Source organism: Tursiops truncatus, chromosome 9 (genome assembly GCF_011762595.2).
Source record: "Tursiops truncatus isolate mTurTru1 chromosome 9, mTurTru1.mat.Y, whole genome shotgun sequence".
Taxonomy (NCBI): Eukaryota; Metazoa; Chordata; class Mammalia; order Artiodactyla; family Delphinidae; genus Tursiops; species Tursiops truncatus.
The window spans coordinates 31,557,504-31,583,719 of NC_047042.1; the positions used below are offsets into that span (position 1 = coordinate 31,557,504).

Consider the following 26,216-nt stretch of genomic DNA (forward strand, 5'->3'; position numbering starts at 1 on the left):
TTCCATCCTCTGTGAATCTTCATGCCACCAGTTGGTGTGATCTTTACAGTTCAGTGATTCTATCCATCCAAGTGCAGGCTTCATCATTTAGGGTTTTCATGGGCTTTCACTATTTAGCCCTCTGCTGTGAAACATAATTATATCATTTATACAAAAAGCATCAACCAACGTTATTATTTCCCACTCAGCAAGACTGTTTAAGAAGGTGAGAGCAGGGCTTCCCTGGTGGAGCAGTGGTTAAGACTCCACCTGCCAATGCAAGGGACACGGGTTCGATCCCTGGTCCGGGAAGACCCCACATGCCACGGAGCAACTAAGCCCATGGGCCACAACTACTGAGCCTGCACTCTAGAGCCCACGAGCCACAACTACTGAGCCCACATGCTGCAACTACTGAAGCCCACGTGCCTAGAGCCCGTGCTCCATAACAAGAGAAGCCACCACCATGAGAGAAGCCCATGCACCACAATGAAGAGTAGCCTCCGCTCTCCACAACCAGAGAAAACCTGCTTACAGCAACGGAGAACCAAAGCAGCCAAAAATAATAAGTTAAAAAAAGAAAAATATGGTGAGAGCATTTGTCAGAGGTAAGATACAGAACCAAAATCCAAGTTTTTATTAAAAGATCACCAGTGTGTGGAATGTTTAACCAGCTGGATTCCCGATTCATGTGGCTGTTACTTATTTTAAACTGGGAATGATGAAAACTGCATAATGAGAAGCAATCAGGGTAGAACCAGATGATAGAGCTATTTATGTTCAGAAATGTGACAGATATAACACAACTTAATGAACATTTCCCTTAGTGCCTCTCAAAATAACTGACTTCTTTTGACCTTTTCTTTTTTGTTTGTTTGTTTTTAGAAAATCCCTGGGAAGTTTAAGAAACTTTTTTCTGAACTTGAAAGTTTAACAGTAAGTAGTTGAGCCGGAGTAGACTTATTCTTCAAACTGATTGCTGGTGTCCAATTTCTTTCTAGATTTCAGTAGTCGGTATCTGCACTCTACCGTGTCAGGTAGCTTAGACTAGTTCACTTGTGTATGAAAATGTAGCTTTGCTTCTTACGGAGTGAAGCAAGTTAACACTTCTTCCTCTCCATGGAAAAAGGTAGTGAGAATGGTCCTCTTGGTATGATATTCAGAAGGCAGATTTTTAAATATACTCAATTTTCAGTCTCTTTTCAGATCACAATAAAACTGTTCTCTTGTTTTCTCTGCATTATCTGTGCATTACGAGGGCAGTTTTTCTTTGCAGTGTGCTTAACAAAAGGCTGTGGGGTTACCTCATGGTAGAAACTATGGAGAAGAAACTGTACTTAAGGAACCTGTTTGAGGGAAGAATAATAGGGCAATCAAAAGGTGTCTGTCCTTTGCAGTCATTTCCCATTATTGTCAACGAATAACTTGACTTTCATTCATTGCCTAGATTTCCTGCCCTAATTTAGTGAGTTAATTCTCCTAGGAAACCTTTATCTACTTTGTTCTTAGGAAGAACCACTCTATATCTAAATCATGTTCAAATGGTATAGTAAAAGTGGATTTAGAATTGTTTCTATAGTGCATTGATTTTTCTTTCTCTTTGTAATCTTCTTGGTTCGGCAGGATCCTTCCCTGAATCACAAAGCCTACCGAGATGCGTTCAAAAAGATGAAGCCGCCCAAAATCCCTTTCATGCCCTTATTGCTTAAAGGTAATGGTTTTCTATCTTTTATGCTATGTAATTCCATCTTCCAGAAATGTATCACTCTACAGAGGGCTAGAAAAGGAATCTCAGTTTATTTCTTTAAAGTAATTTTGACATTCAGACCTAACTGTGTTGGCTTGTGATTGTTTTTCAAATGTTCAATTATTTCTGAAATGCTTAAAATACTTAATTGTACTTAAGCAGACATCAAAGTGTTTTCGATTGACTCACAGAACTTGGCACTGGAAACGTTTGTGTTTTTACTTTACTCTGCTTTAAGCATCGTCTTATTTGAGTCTACAGTTCACTTAATTCAACCAAGAATAAGGCTGGCATAAAGAATCCAAACAGTGATCAGTCCCGGTCTACGTTTGCAGCTTAAATTTCAGAGATTCAACCCGTGGCCTGCTGCTGTGTGAGAAGTACCTTTGGTCAACCCAGGCAGTGTAGCGTATGAACAATTTTGGTAGGGAATGTACTTCCTTCTTTCCAGGAGTGAATCCAGTTGGGAAGGTATCTGACAGCTCCAAGTTAGTCAACTAACTTGTCTTCTGTAGAAAGCGCCAGATCATTCATCATGAAACATGTTAGTTAAATTTACTAACGCTCTCAGGGGTCTCTTTCAGACCCGGGGGATTAATGAAAGGGAAGTTCCTTTTCATCTGGCCTATGCTCCTGACATTTAGTATATCTGTGTGCTTTCCAGGAAAAGCGGGTTGGTCATTTTTCTTGGCTGTGTTTTCATTCTTTCCAAGGGATTATAGGAATACTCTTTTAGATTGCCTTCACCCTTCAGAAGCTTGTAAATTCTGCTGGCTCAGTCTCCGGTGCCTACACCCATAAATGTGATTCTGGAAGTGAAATACCTGGGAACTGGATTGCTGGTTGGCCTGGCCGTCTCCTCCCTCACCTCCCCCCATCGCCAGTCCCACTGGCAATGAAGCTATGCTCCCTTTTCGGCTTCTCTCAAGAACAGCCAGAGCTTGGAGAAGTGTTGAGTTGCTATGCATCCCTGCAGCTATTTATTCAATCTTCATCTAGTATAAAGCAAGACTTTCTGGGAAACAATAATGGATTAGGACAGTTGAGAGTCACACAGAATGCTTCCTTCGAGCTCAAAAGGTTCTGCGAAATGTAAATGGATGAAATAAGGAGAGATTGTAAAGCCAGAATACCAACTTAAAAGTTCATTTAATTTTTCATGTTTATTTCTAAGATAAGTTTATTCAGTCTCCTGATTTTTATTTAAAATAAAACACCAGCTGGAGAGCGGGGGTGGTGGCCTGTGGGAAGTGACACTTGGAATTATTTAGACACAAAGAGGAAAACTAGGAAGCGAAGACAGATCTGGGAAAGGAATTGATTTTAGGAAGACAAAATTTTGAAACAGTGGATGTTTTTAAGGTAATGAGAAAACAGTCGACAATGTCCCGTTAACTTAATTAGATATGAGCTGAGCTTTCTGCTATACATTAGTGGTTTTTCCCCCAAGGTACTTAATGCAGTCAGGTGCCTCACACTTACGTCTTAGCTTGGATGCAATTTTCTGCTATACTGAGTTTATCTAGACCTCTTTGTCGGCAGCAAAACAAATCTCCCTTTTTTCTTTTGTCTGTGTGTGTGTGTGTGTTTAAGTTTTTTTTTTAATAAATAGGTTTTTTCTATTTTTTTGTATACAGCAGGTTCTTGTTAGTCATCAATTTTATGCACATCAGTGTATACATGTCAATCCCAAACTCCCAATTCATCCCACCACCACCACCACCACCCCGCCGCTTTCCTGCCTTGGTGTCCATATGTTTGTTCTCTACATCTGTGTCTCTATTTCTGCCCTGCAAACCGGTTCATCTGTACCATTTTTCTAGGTTCCACATATATGCGTTAATATACGATATTTGTTTTTCTCTTTCTGACATACTTCACTCTGTATGACAGTCTCTAGATCCATCCATGTCTCAACAAATGACCCAATTTCATTCCTTTTTATGGCTGACTAATATTCCATTGTATATATGTACCACATCTTCTTTATCTATTCGTCTGTCGATGGGCATTTAGGTTGCTTCCATGACCTGGGTATTGTAAATAGTGCTTCAATGAACATTGGGGTGCGTGTGTCTTTTTGAATTATGGTTTTCTCAGGGTATATGCCCAGTAATGGGATTGCTGGGTCATATGCTAATTCTATTTTTAGCTTTTTAAGGACCCTCCATACTGTTCTCCATAGTGGCTGTATCAGTTTACATTCCCACCAACAGTGCAAGAGGGTTCCCTTTTCTCCACACCCTCTCCAGCATTTATTGTTTGTAGATTTACTGATGATGCCCATTCTAACTGGTGTGAGGTGGTACCTCATTGTAGTTTTGATTTGCATTTCTCTAATATTTAGTGATGTTGAGCAGCTTTTCGAATTTCCCTTTTTTCTACTGAAAATACATTCTCTCATTCACACTAGTAAATTAAACTTTTTTTCATTAGAAGCTCGAGTTTAAAGAAGCACTTGTTTTTCCTTCATCTTAATTTTTTGTCATTATAAAACAACGTTAGTACTCTCTTGCATTTAAAGGTACTATTTTTGTCTGAAATAATTTCCAAAGGAAAACAGGATGAAACTTTTAAATATGGGTGTATCACGTCTGAGGTAAGACATTTTGGAAAACATAAATGACATTCTTAGCTTTTGTTAAGTGCAAAATTATTTTAAAATTTGCTGTAAACTAGAGCAACCAACATTTCATGAAAACTTCCCAGCCCTCCCCTCTTGTGCCTCCTGCTCTGCATTGCTTTTGGTTAGAGAAAGAGACCAAATTGAACTCCTTGGGTGTTAAGAAGGATTAGGGCTCCCATGTTTCATTTTTTGAGACAGTCAATTCCCAATACCACGCAGATTATCAAGTGAGCAGGTAACCTAAAAATGCTTCCAGCCATCAGCTTTTCTACTTCCCAGTGAATTTCTTACTTCTGATTTACTTTCCCCCCCTACTGTGGAATCCAGTTCAGAAAGTAGTGAGAAACCCTAAGTAAGTGTTGGGGAAAGGATCCAGCTGAGCTAAAGGTCAAAAGCAGTTGAATAATCTGTATCACGGCGTTTTGGGAGATGGTAGTCCTTCCAGTAGAGTGAATAATCAACAGGTGTCTGAAGGTAAACTGAGGTCGTGTTTGTATCTTGGGGCACAGATTATTATTGCACATTTGCGGGGTGTTTAAATGAATAGAATGTTGAGGTGCTTGTATATTTTTTCCTTCTCTTTCACTTGCCATCTCTTCAAACGGAGTCCTTTCATCCCCCGTCCTGTTATATGAAGTGTTAGGAGCGTGTTCAGATGTCTCCAGATAAAGGAGTCTGGCAGTTGCTCATTTCTAGCACTCTGAACCTGGTGGGTGCCCTGAACTGCTTCACAGCCCATGACTTAGGTTCTGAGACCCCCATTTTTGAGCTCAACCACCTGTATTGGTTTATCCCTCTCACACCTGCCTCATCACACACCTGCCATTCATCTGCATCAAAACCTTCAGCCATTTGACCCCCTTCTCCTGGGCAGCAGCCCCTTCCAGCCCCTCTTGCCTCCCCACCTGGCCAGACACACCTTCCCTGCCTTATCCTCAGGCCAGCATCAGCCTAACAGCCCCCCACCCTCAGTAGAGCTGCCGTCCTCATGCGCTGACCTCGACAAGTCCTTGAGAGTTGAGATTAAGCAAGATCACCCACGCAGAGGAGAGGGAGGAGATAGAAAGAGGGACAAAGGAAACACTGTAAAAGTTGCAGAGGCCCCCGTCTCCCATGAATTCAGCAAGGTGGCTGTAACGGGTGGTCAGAAATGTCCAAGTCCTTTCGGGTACCAGAGAGGCACCGTGGAGAGAGCAAGCAGGCTGCCTGGGCTTGGGTCCTGGCTCTGAGACTTAGAGCTGTGATCATGGGCCAGCTGTGCTTGTTCTTTGGACCATCCTTTCTTCACATTCTTTTCCTGCTAGGGCTTTTACCTTATAATCTTTTGTGAGGATTAAATGAGTTAATGCTATGTCTGACGCTGGTAATAAATATAAGCTGCGTTATTATCATCATCTTTGGGAACATAGGGAGGGGATGACAAACCTTGGAACACTGGGGAAATGGACCAAGAAACTCTGACAGGGCATTTGTAATCCGAATTCTCCGCGAGTGAGGAGTTACTAGGCTCGTAGGTGGTGTTTAATGTAGAGAGAGTACACACAGTGCTTTGCTTGCTGTACAAACAAGGTACAAGCTAACTGTGTTGGCTACTCTTTCTCTAAATATTGTGTCAGAGGTTGAAAGCTTGCAATTCTATTCTGAAAGCAAAACAGTGAAAGAAAATAACCAGAGAGTTTGTCAGATGACTGTGTAATTGTGAATTGCTTCCCTGCTAAGACATCAGTTTAAAAAAAAAAAATCAAGGGGAAAAAGCTTAGGAAAACGTTGCAGTCTGGTGGGGCTGGAAGCTGTGAATAAAGAATGCCATGAGAAAAGGGTCGTCTTCAGTGTAGTCTGTAACTGTGCAACTGGTGTTGCCCCCTGGTGGGCAGTCAAAGCTCAGCGGCTGGGTGTGTTGCAGGCAGATTTCCCAAGCACCTATCTCGTAATTGCCCCATAGGGACCAGCAGCATCAAAGTCTTGATTAAATGCAAATGCTTTTCCTTTCTATTTAGAGGAATTTTAATCTGTTCGTTTCCCTCTTTATATCATGTTATTTTAACAAGATTTTTGAAAATGATGTTCATTTGGTTTGTCCTCCATGTCTGTGATTATTTGCATGTTCTTTAAATTGTAGTATATTTCTTACTTTGATTCTCCACTGTGAGGATTCCCTAATGCTCAGTCACTGACCCTCTGATTTGAGTTCTTATAAGCCACCCCCTTTCAGAGCTTCAGTTGCTGTTATTATTGTAACTAATCCTTGTCTCTTGAAGAGACACTCCAGTCAGTTTTGCGACCAAAAGGAGATTTTTATTTGAATATCTTCTTTCACTTCAAATGCAGTGAGGCTCAAACAAAATTAACATTCCCGTCCTCTGAAAATGTATCTTCATCCTACTTTCCTTATGTTGTTTTCATCAGTGAATAGGCCCAGAAATCTTGCCTTTTCCAAACCTGTCCCATTCCTCATTCACTTCAGATATGCAGTCAGGCCCTGGCTTTGAAAACCAAAAATCTAAACATTCAAATCTAAACCTTAATGCTTTAAGTAAAACAGATCCGTATACTTTGCCAGGGATTGTTAAAAAGCAAACACATAAATATTAAAATCCTTTTTGTTTCTGGGGGTTCAGTTCTTTTCCGCTCGGTGTTCTGACCTAAAAACATATGGACCAGTTAAGTGATAGAATAGTGTTAGTGGATATTAAGCAGGTTGAAGTCAAAGCCTGCAATGTAAAAGCAAGATACATACTTGCATGAGTGTTATAATGTTTTCTCTCTACATGCATACATTATGCCCCCTCACATCAAATACTATTGAGATTCAATTTCAAGTTGCCTGGTCAATTGCATGAAATAATCCATAATGTTTAAGAAAAATTAATAAGCTGCATTGCATCTATACCTCTTCAACTCTGAGTCATGATCCGTTCCTAATGGTACATATCTCTTTTTGTTTTTAATTTTCAGATGTAACGTTCATTCATGAAGGAAATAAAACATTTTTGGATAATCTTGTCAATTTTGAAAAACTGGTATGTAAAACTTCACTATTTCTCCTTTTTCCCACTGTAAGGGAAGCGTATGCTTTTCTGCGCCAAGAAACAAATGGTTTAAGTGCTTTTCTCCTCTGAACGCGCGGTGATCTATCTGCTGCATGTTGTGCATTATCAATACAGTGCGTTCCAATTAAAAATAAGTGTGCTGGCAAGTTCTGGGGCCAAATATGAAAATCTGCTTTTTATTTTTGAAAACGGAACTTCATTCGATTGACGTCAGTGGTTGAGTGTATGTGTTTGAACTAGAATGAAAGCTGTAAGGTTCCTGTCAGCAGGAGTTCAGTCTTGAGGTTCAGCCTTGTTGCTTTAAAGGCATCTCCCTGTGTCTTGGCTTACGCTGCTTCTGAGGCACGAGACAAAGCTCTCCTTCTGGGGAGGTATGTCCATCTTGGATATGAAGATGGAATTTGTAGGGTCTGCATGGGAGGGGAAGGACCACCCCTCTATCAGCCTGTGGACAGATGGTGCCACTGTGGAGAGATCACCTCGTGCAAAGTGAGAAAGTGAGCTCACGAGAAAGGGGTCCCTGGCCAGTCCCTTCTTACAAGTCACTGAAACGCCTCTTTGAGAACTGTTTCCAGGACATTCTCAGGTGCTTTGTCATGCAGCGGGTTCCTACTAGCCTTTCTCACTGGCTGTGGGCACAGGAGGAATTGCCTGCAACTGTGAAATAGGAGTGCCCCAAAGAGACCCTGGGGACCACAAGAATGGATTTGTCTGACAGATGAACTTTAGTGTCATAGGTGAGCCTACCATGCATGGTTAAAGATGGTATCAGGGACCCCTGTCCGTAGACTCTGACCTTTGAGTGACCTTTTCAGTAATGGTAATGGATTTCTGTGAACTCTTTCAGGAATGACCCCCGGTTCCCTGTGAGACTGGGTCAGGCATTTGAGAGAAGGTTGAGTGAGACGGGGGCCATAGACCATGACCAAAGAACAGTACCACCTGATGAGTCCAAATGAGGTTTGGCCTCTGACCTTTGGCTCAGAGGTGCCCCGCTCTAACTGTGAGGTTAACTCGCCACACACGGGATGAGGTGGTGCAGAGCCAGTACAGGAGGCTCTGGTACAACCTGAAAACCCAAGCAGCTAAATCTGGAAGACTGGCGTCTTGGGACAGCTTGCCTTAGCTCAGTTTAATGATTTGAGGGTGATGGCTTTCTTGCTCACTAGTTTTGACATAGACATGTCCATAACTTTTTGCGTCTCTCTCTGCACTAAGTGCTTTGGAATCCAGCTCAGTTATTTTAGATACTACAGTCAAACCAACACAGCCCGAAATAGATATTTAAAGTATTGGGTTTTCTTGTACTTACTCTTTAGAGATTTGTTCTGGTGTCACCCAGTAATGTTCTAAAGATCCCAGGGCCCCACTTTGTAGCCAAAGACTGTAGGCCCTAACGTTCTAGTCTGTAGACAGGTTAATCTTCAGTGTTTGGTATTAATGAAATGATTGCAGGAATAAGAAGCCTCTGGTCAGTACTTATGTCAAATCTTGGCCAACACCTCTGCTTAAGAACGCCAAATAAGCTTTGGCGAGCATGTAAGAGATGTGGGACGAGCTGTGTCACACCAAGTGGAATTCCCTCTAAAGGTCTAGTACCCTTCCCTCTGACTAACCCAGAGGAAACATGCAAGAGCCAGTGTACTCTTTGTACACTGACTGTGGTCAGTTGTTAAGGGTACAGTGGTGGTTGGCCCCCTTCCCAAAGAGAACCAGTGATTTGGTTAAGTTCATTGTGTCATTTCCCCCCAGATGGAGCTCCCCAAGTGAGAGAACAATTCAGTAAAGGCAAGCATGGGAAAGAACGATGGAAAGCTTCCTACACCCTCTCTCTTTCTTTCTGACCAGCGTCTCTTTTTCTTTTCCCCTGCTTTCTCCAGTGGTCCAGTGGAAGCCTTCTAATGCTGACTCACGTAGTCTAGGATCTTGCTTTCATAGAGACAAGACTTAAAACTAACCGTGGGGACTGAAACAAAGTCTAACTAACAGTACTGCTCCTAGGGTCAATAATTGTATGTACCCTGAACCCTTTAATAAAGCTTAAGGAAATAACATGGCATAAATAGGTAATCTTTTATTTTAAATTCCTGAAAAGAACTCTTATTAAAAAGACAGCTAGAAGGTAAGTGCAGTTACACATGCATGCAGCAGGCCCACGGCACACAGGCGCACCCATCAGTCGCTTGCCATCACATCATCTCTAAAGAGAGCAGATTTTGTTGTGTCACTGTGTTCCTGGTCCTCAAAGCAGATGGCATTTAAGGTGCAGCATGCCTCATGCTGACCACCCCCCCCTTGCACAGAGAAGACAGGCTGAAGTCAGAATTTTTTCTAGACAAAACTGTATTTTACATTGTACGTAGCCCTATGTTGTACTTGGATGCTGGAGAGTGAAACTGAATTTCCTAGTAGAGTCAGTAGTTTCAGCACGTTTCTTAGCAAAAGACAGGGTTTCACTTAAGCTATTGATAAAATAGCATCATCTTTCACAGTAATGAACCAGTAGAACCTAACTGAATTAACTTGTGGGAAGCCAATTCCTCATGATGGATATTAGCCAGTGAGCAGATAATTCAGTGTGTTATCTTTATCAGGCTGATCCAGGCCAACACATTAGGTCAGAGAACACGAAACCCAGAAGTGCTTATTGGACCTAATAAGTTTTCCATTGTTCCCCACACTGCCTCAGCAGCTCCAAATGTTTCAGCCTCAGACCATTAAATAATGAAGAAACAAATGCTTTCTCCTTTTCTTCTCTTTATCACTCAGTGTTAAGAGCATCATCTTTTATCGTAGCTTCCTCCCCGCTCCCTTCAGAAAACCTAAAGATGAGATCAGGGCTCTGGTTTCAGTGCTGCCCTGAGTACCTGACCTTACATCAGCTGTGCAAATGGCACGTGATAGAAATCAAGGTGACGCCATACCTTAAAACAACGACAGAACTGTCCTGGGAATAGTGGTAAAATTGGGGGAAGGAAATTTAACAATACATTCTCAGACATGAGTCAGGTCTCGTTTCCTTTACAAACGCAACTCGAGCTGTTGCTGTAATCACTGTCCTGTTTATTTTTCACTATTGAGTAGAAATACAATAGAAATGCAGCCTGTGAGAACAATTTAATAAGTAGGTCATATTCAAATAATGTTTCTGGAGGTCTGCTGAATTTTAAGTAAATTTATTTTTAGTATTAACATCATTATTTTAGCAATCATTTGCTGAGCGTTTGCTGTATATAGACGATCCTCTGTTCAATGTGTGTAGGCAGGACATGAAAAACAATGGCCCGAGGTACAAACTACTATGTATAAAATAAATAATATACAAGGATATATTGTATAGCACAGTAATAATAGCCAATATTTTATAATAACTTTAAATGGAGTATAATCTGTAAAATTTTGAATCACCTGAAACTAATGTTGTGCACCTGAAACTAATATTGTAAATCAACTGTACTTCAATTGTTAAAAAAAATATGATGGCCCATTTAGGAAGGTTTGGAGGACCAGATCGTGAATAACGTTGATTCTTGAATTACAGGGTTATGTTTGGATTTTGTATGAAATAGTATGTAGTCACTGTTGCCTTCCAGAGGACTAGAACATGAGGACAAGTGTTTGGAGATTATTCTGGCAACCGCGCAGGAGGAAGTGTAGTGGAGATTGGTCTGGTCCTAAATGCCGTGTTTCCTTTACCGTGGTAGAGAGAGCTAGAAGGCGGTTGTAGGTACACAAGTATGAGGCGAGGGGATCTTGTCCAAAGGAAGGAGCTGTGAGTTTAAGCAATCTTTGCCTGGAGATCAGTAAGAAGCTTAGAGAAATAAAGTAGAAAACTGAAGACTATAAAAGGGAATGTACATTATAAACAGAAAACGGTCTCTGTAAAGATATTGATGTTTTAGAAAATGTACCTGTTTCATAAATATCTCATCTCCTGTCACCATTTGAGTTACTTGAGTCTTTGATTCCACAAAACTTCTGGCCTCCATTCAGCAAGTATGTGTGAGGCCACGTGTGTGCCGTACGGTGGGTGCTGGGTACACAAAGCCCTCTCGTGATACTTGCTCTAGAGGAGGAAGAAAGTTCCACAAAGTGATCACAGCAACACAAACCCCATAAACACTGTACACAGAGCAGTGGGAAGGTTGAGAATGGAGCTTCCCAAGTGCAGGTGAACTCACAAAGACTTCATGGGGAGAAGGTGAAACACCTTCTGAAGTAAAAGCATGTGCAAATGTGGACAGGTTGGTTGAGGGTGGACAAGCTGCATTTTTTTAATATATTTTTTAAATATTTATTTTTTTTCTTTTAACTGAGGTATGTATTGATGTACAATATTATATGTTACCGGTGTACAGCATGGTGATTCACAGTTTTTAAAGGTTGTACCCTGGCATAGTTATTATAAAATGCTGACCATATTCGCTGTGTTGTACTATCTTTGTAGCTTATTATTTTACACATAATAGTTTGCACCTCTTTATCCCCTATCCCTGTCTTGGCCTTTCCTCCTTCTTTCTCCCCACTGGTAACCAACCACTAGTTTGTCCTCTATATCTGTGAGTCGGTTTCATTTTGTTATATTCACTAGTTGTTTTATTTTTTAGATTCCACATATAAGTGATATCATACAGTATTTGTCTTTCTCTGTCTGACTTATTTCACTTAGCCTAATACCCTCCAATCCCATCCATGTTGTTGGGAATGGAAAAATTTCATTCTTTTTTATGGCTGAGTCATATTCCATTGTACATATATACCACATTTTTATCCATTCATCGGTTGATGGACACTTAGGTTGCTTCCGTATCTTGGCAATTGTAAATAATGCTGCTGTGAACGTTGGGGTGCATATGTCTTTTGGAATTAGTGTCTTCATTTTCTTTGGATATATACCCAGGAGTGGAATTGCTGGGTCATATGGTAGTTCTATTTTTAGTTTTTTGAGGAACCTCCATATTGTTCTCCATAGTGGCTGCACCAATTTACATTCCTACCAACAGTGTAGGAGGGTTCCCTTTTCTTCATGTCCTCACCAACATTTGTGGTCATTTTAATGTTAGCCATTCTGACAGGTGTGAGGTGATATTTCATTGTGGTTTTGATTTGCATTTCTCTGATGATTAACAGTATTGAGCATCTTTTCATATACCTGTCAGCCAAGTGTATGTCATCTTTGGAAAAATGTCTGTTCAGGTCTTCTGCCCTATTTTTTTTTTTTTTTTTTTTTTTGGCGGTACGCAGGCCTCTCACTGCTGTGGCCTCTCCCGTTGAGGAGCACAGGCTCCAGACGCGCAGGCTCAGCGGCCACGGCTCACGGGCCCAGCCGCTCCGTGGCGTGTGGGATCTTTCCCGGACCGGGGCACGAACCCGTGTCCCCTGCATCGGCAGGAGGACTCTCAACCACTGTGCCACCAGGGAAGCCCCTTCTGCCCATTTTTTAATCGAGTTGTTTTCTTGATGTTGAGTTGTATGAGCTCTTTATATATTTTGCATATTAACCCGTTATTGGTCATATCATTTACAGATATTTGCTCCCATTCAGTAGGTTGTCTTGTACTGCATTTCTTAACAGTATGTTTTCCCATGGCTCAGTTAGAATCTGTGCAGCCGGGGTTGAGAGCCACTGTTTCTGAATACAAGGTCAAATTTTCTTTTGTAATCCAAACTCAATATATATTATCAATTAAAGTTAGGCACCAAATATAGCTCCTCTGTTTACACCCAAAGGTGTTAGACCATCCAACCAGCCTCACAGCACCGCTAGTTCAGCAACACCCGAAATGACCCTTCCACTGATGTGTTTCCTCTTTTGCCTTCCAGCATATGATTGCAGACACTGTCCGAACACTGAGACACTGCAGGACTCACCAGTTTGGTGAGTCATTGAAGTTGGGTATGGCATGTTAGTCTATCATCCGTTGGTATGGACTGTGGCCATATCACAAGTATTGGTGGTAAAAAAAAAAATTGTAAAATATAATATGCACATCACATGCATATACTGTATTCTCTCTGTTTCATCACCGCGTGTTTGGGAGGCAGAGGAGGAGAAGAAATGGCAGCTTTTTATCCTCTCCTGGCAGCAAGTTTACACTGTACAGCGTGACTTTAGACGGTCAGAAGCTCCCGCTGCACCCCTGACCCAGAAAGTCTTGTTTGCTTGCCTGCTGGCTCAGAATTACCCGTGGGTTTATCAGGGGTGACCCTGTCCTTAACCTCCTTGCTTGGAGCCTTCCTGGAATAGGAATATAGTTTGTAAAAATGCCTAAAGCTGCCTTGCAGAATGTTTTCTCCTCTCCAATGAAAACTTCCTGTTTGGAGCTGCCTTTCACTGAAAACGTATTTTTCTGAGCGCTTTTGTTGACTCCCCACTGAGACTGATGTATGTAGGAATATTTATTTCTTTTTAAATCTCAAGAATAATTTACACTGTGTTTAAATGATGTTAAAACATTGCAGGAAGGAAGGAAATCAACTGTATTGAGTTCAAGGAGCTTTTCACATGGGCAGTGGGATCCTGACCCTCTTGCTGGTGAATGGAGATTATAGACCCTGTGGGTGCAGAGCAGAGAACTCAGGCTCGGAGAGGCTAAATTTCAGCCGTTACTCAGACCGAGTACCTGACTGCCCAGCCCGTACCGTTTCCTTCGCCTTGTGCAGACTTTATAAGTATAAAGGGCAATTAAAAAAACAGAGAGTTCAGTAATTATAGATCAATCAAAAGTGACCACTCAGTAAAACTTACTTTGTTAAGCAATACATCCTCATTGTAAACCCATTTTTTTCAACAATACAGAAGTGTCTTTAAAGTAGAACAATCAAAGTCCCACTTCCTAAGGAAAATGTTACTAACAATTTGGTACATATTCTTAAGAATTTTCGTTCTGTTCATGCCCGTCTTGGGTAGTAATACTGTCCTCCAACAAGGCAACTGAACTTCTGTGTGGATTACAAAGTTTCTGTTTGAAAGAGAGAATTATAAACACAGGACCTAATTTTCTAAGTGCTCACATCAAGGAATACCATTTGATACATGCTTATATAATTGTCCATTAACTACCCAAGTACAATGCAGTTTCAATAGAAATAGCAATAACACTGTCATGGAGATTCATTCAAATGTACAAGCATACTGTTGCTGATGAGTAAAGGATTTGTATCTCTTTCACACACACACACCACCACCCCCCCCCCCCGCCCCCGCCTTTGCTTCCCAAGTATTTATGGGTACTCAGCTAATTCTGAGACCTCAGTCTCACTTACCAAGGGATTCCGGTCTATATACACTGCAGGTGTGGGCAGGAAGGTTATACCAGTGGGGCTGGCCTTGACCTTGCCAGCCTCCCATCTCCAGAGAGTAAGTCTGCATAGCAAAAGGCAAAGGAGGAATTTACATAACTCTCAGGCCAGTTTGTGTTTTGTATTTATATATCTTTAAAAATCAAGTTTGGAACTGAATTACCGAAATTCAGTTTGACAGTTTATAGAGGCAGAGTTAAACAACATCAGCCCTTGGGATAAAACAATGTTCCTCAAGCCACTTAGAGATTCCAGAGTGCCATGCAAGGGTCACTTGTCATGGTTGGAAGCATTCCGCCTGCCGTCTTTTTAAGGCTGGAAAGTTAACAAAACTATCTCGGTAGCATCATGTTTTCTAAACCAAACAAGGGGGAACGGTAAAACTTTAACTCCTGGTGCTTCTACTTGTTGAAACCAAGAAGCCTTGCTTCTATGTAACCTAAGAACTACAAGCCGTCCATGACATACAAGCCCTAAATTATTTCCTCATAAAACGTATTTGTCACAGAGGAGGAAAAAATGCGTTTTCACCAAGAGATAAAATTTCTGAATTAAAATGCTCAGCCTCCTGGGGGCCCCTTTTCTGCCCCAGCTGAACTCCAGCCTCACCCCCGGCTTCTCCCTCTGAAATCCCACAAAGCAAGAAGACTCACAGTTACATTGTCTCACTGGAGGGCAGCTTAGCCCATCTCCCCAGGCCGTAATGCGTTTTCTGTTTGTTCCTGACCATGGGAAGTGGGCCTGCCCCACTGTCCAGGCTACTTTATCTCTGGTTCCTTATCAGAGCTGTCAGCAGCATGGCACACACGGGTTCACAGTGCACCAGAGCCTCTTGTGGCCCTTTAACCGCCCTGCGTCTGGGAGTAGAAACTCCCTTGCTTTGTCCTTCGCTGCGTGGACGTGACCCCATCCACACACATTCTGAACCCGCTTTGCCTGTACACCAAACCTTTAGTCCACTTCTGTGATATCCGTTCATTTGACTGTTCCCTTAATTTCCCCCCCCCCAAATAAGGACACCAAAAGATTTTCCTACCAAAATAAGGACATACAAAATAAAAAAAAAAAAAAAAACCTAATGTGTCCATGCAGTCACCAGGTTAGCAGTGATTTCTGACAGTTCCAGCCTGAGATATAAGAGCCTGTGAAAGTCATTTAATGGGGCAGTCACGGTGACAAGCTGCATGGCGTGGGAGCCGAGAACATGGACTTGGGGGCCTCATGGCCTGGGTTCTGGTCCTTCTCTGCCGCTTACCTGCTAGGTCTGTGCTGTTTCACGTTCTGTAGAGGGAGATAATAACAATCACTAAATACTATATAATGTTAGGAGAAATTGCTCTATCAATGTTGGTAGAACAGACATCTTGCCAGTCTAATTACCTGACCTGAGGCATCTGGTCTGAGCTGGAAAAGCATCTCTGGGATTAGGATAAAGATATCTCTTCTGGGACTCTGACCAATGCGAGTCTGCCTTCTGGGTTTACCCTACGCCTTCAGGTGGGGTGTTACTGGTATTCAGAAGCAGCATTACTGCTCTCATGAGATTGACTTTTTTTCCTTCCCCAAAATAGGAGGTGACATATCTCCAAAAGAGCACCCAGAGTTAAAATCCTACGTTCACCACCTGTGCGTCATTGACAGCCAGCAGGCCCTGTTTGCGCTCTCGCACAGGATCGAGCCACGGGTGTGAGCCCCCCCACGCCTCGCCACCCTGGAACCGCAGCCCCGGGAGCTCCGGGGATGGCAGCGCCGAGCACGTTGCTTTCCTGAGAGAAAAGAAGTTGCTGAGTTTTATCAGCGTATCACAAGACATACACGGGAAAGCCAGCCAGAGCGTGCTCGCGAAGTGATGTCAGCTGCCAGAGATGCGGAGAGGCTGCGGTTGGAAGGGGAAGGCAGAAGCTTTCTCGAAATGGAGAAGCCTGGTTTCTTAGGATCACCTTGTTGAACCAATCCAATGTTCACTTTGAGATGCGCCAGCGTCAAGACGAGAGACCGTCTCCTATCATACGGTGACCAGGTGTCTCCATAAGAGCATGTGTGAGCCTGGGAGCAGTTTTACTTTGCCTGGTTTCTTAGGATCACCTTGTTGAACCAATCCAATGTTCACTTTGAGATGCGCCAGCGTCAAGACGAGAGACCGTCTCCTGTCATACGGTGACAAGGTGTCTCCGTAAGAGCATGTGTGAGCCTGGGAGGAGTTTTACTTTGCCTGGCAGCAGATGCCTGTTTCTAGGCTGTCAAAGCGGGAGCTCATTTGAACACCTGAAGACAGTGACGGCATCTCTAGGTTTCCAGGGAGACGCACCGGTCTCTGTCTTTATGAACTATGACATCACCAAAAGCCACTTGTGTCTAGGGAGTTAGTGAGGACTGGCAGCTGGCATCCCTGCTCTGATCTCCAGAAGAGAAATGTCAAGGCATGCATTTCTTGGCATCCACAGTCACTTAGCGATGTGTGCTCGCAGGTGAAATGCGTTTCTGCGCAGCTGATTCACAACTGTAGGCAAGTTAGACTAAGTTGCTTTGCCAACACGGAAGAACAGTCACCTTTCAGAAATCGACGCATTGAATTTCTGGGGATTTTCTTTCCACGTGCAAGCAGGCTCTCATCTCGGGTACAATACGATTTTTGACAAAAGCACAGTGCCTGACACATTGCAGGCACTCTTAACTGTTCCTGGGGGTGACGGTCACAAAGGCCCGCCTTTTTGTGCCTGGCGATGCCCTCGTGTGTTGCTTGCTTCCAGCAGCCTCATGCCCATACTCTGGAATGAGAACGGCCCATACAGGGAGCTTAAGTGGGATGTGATGTGTGAAGCACTTAGCTCTCCCTGGAGAAGAACAAGGGGTTAAAATAGTGGTGATCGCCCATCTTTCAGCAAATGAAAAGAACCCCAAAGATCTAAATGTCTGATGTATGTTGGACACTTAAAAGTCCTATAGTCTGCCTCCCAACCAAGGCAGGGAGCCTTTCTATAATCTGCCTTTTTTTTTTTCCCCCCAAATTCTCAGAGTCTTTTAAGTCTTTTTATTCCCGTTTTTACAGGTGGGGGCTCCTACAGTAAATATGACCTCTTGCTGTTCTCAAGAACTGGTTAGAGGATTTCCCTCAACCTTCAAGTGAACAGAAAAGCCTGTGAGATACAGTAATGAAATCCACCCCTGCCAGCTAGATCCTTGTCACTTTGCTAAAATACAAGGGCCCTGCTTTGCCTGTTAGGTTCATTCATTTTCCACACATGTGATCCTGGTGCCCCTCTCACCCCTCCTGCCTGGTCCCCTCCTTGGTGCCTGTACAGAATCGCTTCTTCTTGTCCCATCAGCACCTCATTACTGAGATGTGTCCAATGCTTTCTTACACCTTTATAGCAATGCTGTTTCCTGGGCTCGGGAGCCGCACTGAGCTTGAGAGATCCCTGTTAGCAGCCACAGGGAGCAAATTTGGGGTAGGACTTTGAAAGAGAGTCTGTCCCAGCATGTCAGGCTTCAGTCCTGAACATTAACACGGCTTTATAGAAAGGCACCATCCAGGGCTAGTCCACTCAGAGAAATGCCCCAGGCTCCTGGGAATGGAATGAGACCCATTGGAGGAGATCAGACCCACCAGAACCAGGGAAAAGAGACTTTTCTCATGGCTGATCAAACACTGGAAAAGCGCTCCCCTTGGCAATTACTGAGGACGCTGTGGGCTTACGGCACCAGTGTGTGTTCTGGTCTTTTCTCTATGCTCAGGAGTAGCATTGGGCCATTCTAATCCTACAAGGCCATTTTGACATCGTCTCTTGTGTTTTACAGTTTAAATGGTTATTCACATTAGATCTGCATTGCTCCATCTAAAAGTATTGCAGTTGCTCCAGTGGAGAACTATGTTAGCACAGCACCTGCTGCTTGGACCTCAACTCAGATGTGTGCATGGCCAAACGAATCCACACGTACATCACACCTAAACAGATTTTGAGGGTGTAGTCGGAGTACCCCACGTGGTATGGGTGGAAACAGACTGGGAGAGAACGGCGCTTGCCCGCTGTTTCCTCCAGCCATGGTCTTAATGGCTCTTGGGGCAACAAAAGGGAAGGATTTTGTTTTGTTGAGATGTGCTTTTCCATCCCTGTCTTCTGAAAGTCAAAATCTCTAAATCTTCCTGAAATTTAACAACGATCTGCAGAGGTCTCCCAGGCAGCAGCTCTCAGAAATTTCAGAAGCAATGAGAAGACGTGAATCTGGAATCAATGAATTCAAGGCAGAATCATGGGAACCAGATGTAGCTCAACATGAAGCTGTTTCTAATGAGTCTGGAGCTGTCCAAGTGAACAGGCTGCAGGGGACTTAAGTAGGGTCCCTGTTAATAGGGGTGGGTCATATTCCCTCTGCATATATCTGCCAAGGCCTCTTTGGAATAGGTTTTGTTCTGGCCAGAAGGGTGGCCAGGAGGACCTGTAAGCTCCTTTCTAACTCTGTTAGATTTTCACAATCGCACGAAATCTCCATTCACTCTGAAAAATCTCCTATCACCTGAGACCTTCACCAGCGACGGGTGCGTGGGCACTTCTGAGGGGGTTATTTTCGCTATGGCACAATTTTCAGACAGTCCTATGGGTCTTTGGATCTGTCAGCAAACCAGCCCTGCTTAGAAGTTAGCACAGGGCAAGTTCCTATCGGCAAAATCACAACCACTCAAAAAAATTTTTTAAATTTTTCCATACCCATTTGCAGATGCTCCTAAGACTACAGTGTTTTATAATAACTTCACTCTTCGTTATAACCTGTATAATCGCCAGACGGTTGTAGTGACACATATTATGGCCTGCGTTCACTCTATTCTAGTATCTCGTTAGAATGAATTCATTTTCCTAGACCCCTGTCCACAAGCAAGTTGGGTGCAGAATACCTTAAATTCAGAAGCATAGGGACAAAGTAACAGCCCATACCTCCCAGCTTGTAGGGAGATGTTGCACTAATGCATACTCACCTCCAAGTAGGGAGACACAGTGGCATCAAAGAGAAGGTGCTGGTGACGTTTGATCCCTGGAGCTAGGCTTCCACTGCTGCCCCGATCCCTGCCCAGTGGTTTTGTTGCAGCCATCTCACACACCACAGATTCCAAGTGTCCCTAGATGGCAGAGCTAGTCTGAGCTTCTCAGAAACTAGGCAAAAACATTCAAATGGGGAAGATCAGGTCCACTCTGGTGATCTAACATGGATAGCATTTCTTTTAAATGCTTCGAAGACATGTCCTTAAATTTTCAGCCTGCTTATTAACGAGTGAGCCATTGTGCTTAAAACTAGTGCTGGAAAAAAGTTTTTAAAAATTGCCAAAAAGTTAGATGAAAATGTACTATATAAAGCAAAGCTGTATATACTAAACATTTTTTAGCAGAGTAATATTTATTTGCATAGCCTATTTATTCGTATTCCACTGTTATCAAATACTGGGATGAAATCGATGAGACCGCTGTGACATTATCAGCTTGCATTAACAGGAGATAGAAAACCCACAATCAGGGCGTCTACCTAACTTCTCAGGGACTACACTTTGTAGTTTTCCACCATTAGAAGAGCTGGTAAATATGAAACATTTGTGGAATTACCAGAATTGCCATTAACAGTATTTTCTTTCTCATCTTTCATGCTTTCTGCTTCTGTATATATGACTGTGCTGTGTATTTATCAAAGCTAGTAAGCAATAATTTATATGTAAAAATGGCCAAGCAATATAAGGTGAGAACTTACATGTAAGTCACTGTTACCTTATCTTGTATTTTCAAGTGTTTTTTTTTAAAAACTGCTTTTCCAAATATAAGATGACGTTAAAGATACTATTCATGCCTCAGAGCTTCTTGCTTTGTGATGTCTGGGGGCTCTGTAGCCTGTGTTCCGGCAGCGTATTATGCTCAGATGTGTGGAACTCAGAAATCATTTGCTTGCTGACAGCGCTACAAGTAGGTGAAGCGATTCTCAGGCGACCCATGGAAGCCTACGTCACTTGTGCTGCCATTGAGTTATTGTAGAACCTAAAGACCCTGGAAATCGCATCGTATTCTGGGATGTGGAGACTCCAACAACCCCTGTCATTACCTCACCCCACTCAGGTGGGACCACGTACTCTCCCTTCCTTACCAGCCCAGACACTGAGGCAAGCTCCAAGCCCTGGTGGTGATGCCCTAGGCCTGGAATAGCAGCAGGACAAAAGCTACGGGTGGGACGATGAAGCAAAGGGGTGGTAATGATGCTCTACTGGAATGGAAAGATGAGGGTCACGTACACTGGGGTAGACTTATCCTTCAGACTGTTCTCTCCCCCTCCCTCCGGAAGAATTATACATCCTGCCCATTGATGTCAAGCTTGGCCTTTGGCATGTGCTGATCCCTCCCCCTGCAAGAGGATTATGTCGTTCACCATGATGAGCTGAGAACCGGCTAAATGTCTTCCTCTGTCCAGTGAAAAACGGGGAGAAGCAACCCGTGTGGCTTGGAGACCGAAGCTTTGAGGTAACCTGTGGCTGCCATGTCTCCTCTGCTAGGAGACCCGCAGTGTCCGAGTAAAGGTGTCTCCATCCACTGGACTCTCCAGCTTGTGAAGGATGTGTCACTTGAGTGAGAAATAAAACATCATTAGAAGCCACTGCACTTGGGTGGCAGGGCGGGGGTAGGTGACTACCCGGGTGGAATTTCACCAAAACTGACTAATGCAGTCTCCAGGACACTGCTTTCGTGATAAACGGCCCTTTCCCTCAGTCCACGTCGGGGTGATAGTACTGACTTTGCACGTTACCTGATGGACAAAACCACCGGCTGTCCTCTATCCATGCAAAGGGCTAGTGTTTATGTAGGAAAAGGTAAAGACCAGATGATTCTCTTGGGTTCTTGATCACTAGGAAGGGGTACTCTCTGTAACAAGGGAAAATGGGAAGAGATGGCAAAGGGGGGGAATGGGCTCTCAGACCTTGGGGAGCAGAGAGAGGAGGACCACTGAGCTTGACTGCTTCGTTCTGACCCATCCTCACTACATCTGTTGTGGGCTTCGCCCTGGATCTGGAGCAACGCAGGAGACGAGGGGAGGATGGAAGCCCTAGGCTCCAGCTTCAGAAGGGAATCGGAGGGGAAAGGGAAATTCCCATTGCTCAGGATTCTCAGAGATTTTCTTTGCTGGGATTGTCCGTACTGGGAAGATGAAGGCTCCCGCAGACTCAGAAGCTGGTTCTTGTTCTAGCAAACCTCAAAATGAACTTTCTGGTCCTGGTGCACTAGCTACAAAATCGGACTTTGGAGGATGAGAGCTCCAGGTCTGGTCCAGCTCTTCGAAGTCTCCTGGATCCCCAGTGAGCCACTTGTGTATTTGTTTTCCATTTACGACTTTAGACGAATGAAAGTCCTAAAGCTTTAGACTTGCTGATGTCCTTCAGTAAAGCATCCCTGCTTCTGAAGGCAGCAGGTGCGCCTTAATAGAGAAGACCCTAAGGCAGACCCCACCGTGGAGCCTTACTCGCCTGAGATGCAACCCTGGGAAGTGGTATTGAGCCCACCTCTCCCGAAGGCCCCTTTCCTGCTCTGAGAAGTTTAGAGGTTCCCAAGTTGTCTGTGTGTGGTTAGAGGGTTAGAGGCTATAATCTCTAGTTAGAACTTGAGTGAAAATAGTTACATTCTGAGAAAATCCGTGCAGTGGTCACCTCGGTCTTGAGAGTTCCAACCAAAAAAAAAAAAAAAACCCAACAACAAACAAAATAACTCAATGCAGCAGAGAGATTGAAGGCTTAAAACCAGCGAGCCCACATGCAAGAATTAAGACAGTGGCAAGATCTTTCCCAACTTCTACAGCAACGGTGGCTCTTTGGGTCTCATAACAGGTAAATCCCTTTCTCCTGGGAAACCTTGTATGGCCAGTGACGGCCAAGTTCAAACCATGGGAACGGACTATCTTGATTCCTCACGTCCAGCACCCCTTGCTCATCAAGTTCTCCACCAGCTGCTCTGTCCCCACTTTCCCTGCATGAGGTCAGGCGTTCACTATCCATTACTTAATCATTACAGTAACTGTCTACCTATGCTTCCTCCCTTTAGTCTAAATCTCCCCCGTCAATTTTTTTTTTTTCTAAAATACAGATCTGATCGTGTCTGTCCTAGCTCAGAATCCTTCAGCAGCACCTTCCAAGCTATAGAACTGAACCTCAATAGCATGCAAGTTCACATTCTGGCCTCTACTTATCTGTCCAGGGCCAAAGAGATTGGGAAGATGCCTCCAGAAGACGAATAACTTGGCATCCCCTTGAAACTGCTATTCTACTCGGGGAGATTCATTGATTCATACCAGTAAGAATGCCAGCTGAAAATAACATGCACCTGGGACTTCCCTGGCGGTCCAGTGGTTAAGACTCCACACTTCCACTGCAGAGGGCATGGGTTCAATCCCTGCTTGGGGGGCTAAGGATCCCGCGTGCTGCGTGGCAGTGGCCAAAAAAAAAAAAAATGCACCAAACGTTTGCTAAATAAATCAGTGTATGTGAGACTTATGTGCTCCTTTTCAGATGTGAAATCTTGAAGCCAGGCTGGGAAGAATTCAGAGCTAGCTGGGGTTGGGGCAGGGGCTCTGACTGGCTTTGCCCAGATCACCAGAATTGCCTTAAGAATCCTGAGCTCCTTCCTACCAGAGCTGTGCAGACAGACCTCAAACCAACTAGCAATTCGATCCTCAGATGGAGTCTCTGAGAGAAGACCTTTACGATCCCTTCCAGCCCCTGGCTGTTAAGAAAACTGGTGCAGATCTGCGATTGCCAGAGATAATTGGTTTTGTTTTGTTTCAGGAAGTGACTTGGCTGATGTGGGAAGAAAGAACTGTTCATGATCCTTTGTATTCCGTTGACCTGGGCTGGGCCCCAGCTGGAAGGGAAAGGCAGTGGGACGAGGGCGGAAAGGAGCGCCTCGCCCCTTCCCCGTCCTGTGCCTCGTGCTGACTCCACAGTCCTATCAGAGATCAAGGCCTGCAGTAAACAGCCAAATAAAGCCCTGGAGTCAACGCAGCAGGGCCTGCTACCGAGCACTAAGCTGGCCGCCACCTCCCGAGGGGTAAGGAAGGTCCACAGCAAAGGCGAACCTCGTCCTTTCTGCTGTCACTGTGTTCCGGGCTCCCACAACCTGGCCTCTCCCTGCCGTCTCTCCCAGGCACCCAGCCTGGACCCGGCACTCAAGTCTGGCCAGGCTCTTCTCTCTTCCACCCCCCTTCCCTACCCCCCAAGGAAGGCGCGTGCACTCCCAAGCCCTCCTGGAGGACCCCGTCCCCCGCTGAACCCCTTTATCCCTGTCTGAATTCCTACAGCAGGTCCCACAATGCAGCATCTGGCCACCCATCCTACATGCGCTGCCTCGAGGGTGAGGAAAAGGGTTAACAGCGTAGCCTCTGAGGCCAGACTGCCAGGTTCAAATCAGGCTCAGGCATTTTAGAGTTGGGAGAACTGGTGAAAGTTTCCACCTTGATCTTAGCTGCTGTTTCTGCACCTCAGAAAATGGGGGTTCGTATGCCTCCTCCCTTACAAGGTTGTATGAGGAAATGGATGTAACGCCCTTAGTATAATGCTTGGTACATAGTAGACACTCAATGAAAATGATCTATGGTAACTAGGATGAGGATGAGGATGAATCCTGGATGCATGCCAGAAGATTTGCACCCACGTTTCTCCTCTGCTGTGGGCCCATAACTTCTCATCCTCAGTTCTCTCGATTGTCCAACGAGATGATGAGCAACATCTTTGCCGCCAGGCAGCTGTGCGAATGAAACAGACAATGCGTGTGAGCGTCCTCTGTACGCGCTGAAGTGAGATACACACGTGAGGTTGCCTTCTGAATCCCCACATGCTTTGCTCAACACTGGGACAAAGCAGTGACTCCCTAAATATTGGCCAGTTGATCTGAAGGAAGATGTCTGATACAGCCTGCACAACTGGGGTAACGGTGTTGTTAGTCTTAACATTGTCATTAACATATTGACCCAGGAAGAAGAAAGGCTGAGCAGACCTGGAGCCTGTGCACATCGGATCAAGGGCCACGACCTCTCTGCGGGCTCCATGAAGCTCCCGGAAGGGCTTTTCCTTGGTCCCACTCCACCCCTTTCCCTGTTGTCCCTCTGCTCGGACCCCAGGCCCGGGAACTCCAGGACAGCAGCTCCCCTCACAAGCTTCAGGTGTCCTGGCAGCAACACAGAAGCATCCTAATTCTGACATGAAACTGAGAAGGACCAGTGCTCACTGTTCTGTACTGTGTCCTCTGCAGTTGGGACAACTTTCTCCGGGTTCGTTTAGTCAGTTGGTGTGAGCACGAAAGGGCTGAGCCTAGACTCTGAGCCCTGGCTGGAGATGAAGTCCCCTTTGTAAGGCAGAAAAGCAGGGGAGGCCAATAGAAGAAGGGACAGCTCACCCTGGGCCTGAGGTAACACTTGCCAATGTTTAACTTCCTTTAAATCAACCAGCAAGCCCGCCCCCCCTCGTTCATTAGTAACCTGTTAATCTGCCACAAACTTCATCAACTCCATCTAATGTGTATTTTTTGAGCACCTACTATGTGCCAGGTACTTTAGGTGATGGGAAAACAGCCACAAACATAACAAAGATCCCTGCCTTCGTGGAGTTTCGATCCAGTTAGAGAGAGACAATAAGACAGATAAGGAAAATATGTACTAGTACGTCAGATGATAAGAAGTTCCTAAAGAAAAACAGCTAAAGCAGGGAAGAGGATTGCAGAGTGCCAGGAAGAAGGGGGAAACGTTCGACAGGGTAGCCAGGAAAGGCCTTTGTTACGGGTTGAATCGGGTCCCCTCGAAGCTCACGGGTTAAGGTCCTAACCCCCAGGATCTCAGAGTGTGCCTTTATTTGGGGACAGGGTCTTTACAGAGGTCATCAAGTTAAAATGAAGTCCTTTGGGTGTGAGCCATCAGGTTGGACCGGTGTCCTTATAAGAATGTTGAATTTGGAGATGCACGCAGGGAGAACGCCGTCTCCAAGGCAAGGGAGAGGCCTGGAACAGACCCTTCCCTCGGAGCCCTCAGAAGGAACCAGCCCTGCCAACACCTTGCAGCCTCCAGGACCGCGAGACAACACACTTCTGTTGTTTTAGGCGCCCAGTTTGTGGGACTGTGTCATAGCTACACCAGAACACTAACACAGCCTTGCTGAGAAGACCGGAAAGGAGGGCGAGCCGCAGCGAGGTCGTTTTGGCCCCTCCCAGTGTTGTGGTGTTTGCCTGTCCGTGGAGCTGGTAGTGATTCCAGCACATTCCTGAATGCTTATTGCAGGGTAAATCCAAGTCCCCTGTCCCAGAGCAGGTTCCAGGTAAACCAGGCCTGAGGTCTGCGCCAGCAGCAGTCAGTCCAGGGGCCCCGGGCCACCACTGTCACATTCTTCCTCGAGGCCCTGAACACTGTCCACAGTTCAGCGGAGACCAGGGGAGGCATTAGCTGAGCCCTGCTCAGCAACGACTCTGTCGCTGATAGGGGAACTGAGAATCCTTGTCCTGTGCTCAGCCTT

At 44.6% G+C, this 26,216-nt stretch overlaps 1 protein-coding gene across 5 annotated transcripts in view; it reads left to right on the forward strand.

Moving 5' to 3' along the window:
- Nucleotides 1-20,526, forward strand: part of RAPGEF5 (Rap guanine nucleotide exchange factor 5) — a 219,690-nt gene extending 199,164 nt beyond the window's left edge. For all 5 annotated transcript variants that reach the window (XM_019928544.2, XM_019928553.3, XM_033862968.2 and 2 more), the window contains 5 exons: nt 865-915; nt 1,603-1,690; nt 7,308-7,372; nt 13,226-13,280; nt 16,276-20,526. In XM_019928544.2, coding sequence (XP_019784103.2) covers nt 865-915; nt 1,603-1,690; nt 7,308-7,372; nt 13,226-13,280; nt 16,276-16,394 — 378 coding nt within the window. In that variant the 3' untranslated portion in view covers nt 16,395-20,526. The remainder of the gene's footprint in view (nt 1-864; nt 916-1,602; nt 1,691-7,307; nt 7,373-13,225; nt 13,281-16,275) is intronic.
- The last annotated feature ends 5,690 nt before the right edge of the window (nt 20,527-26,216 follow it).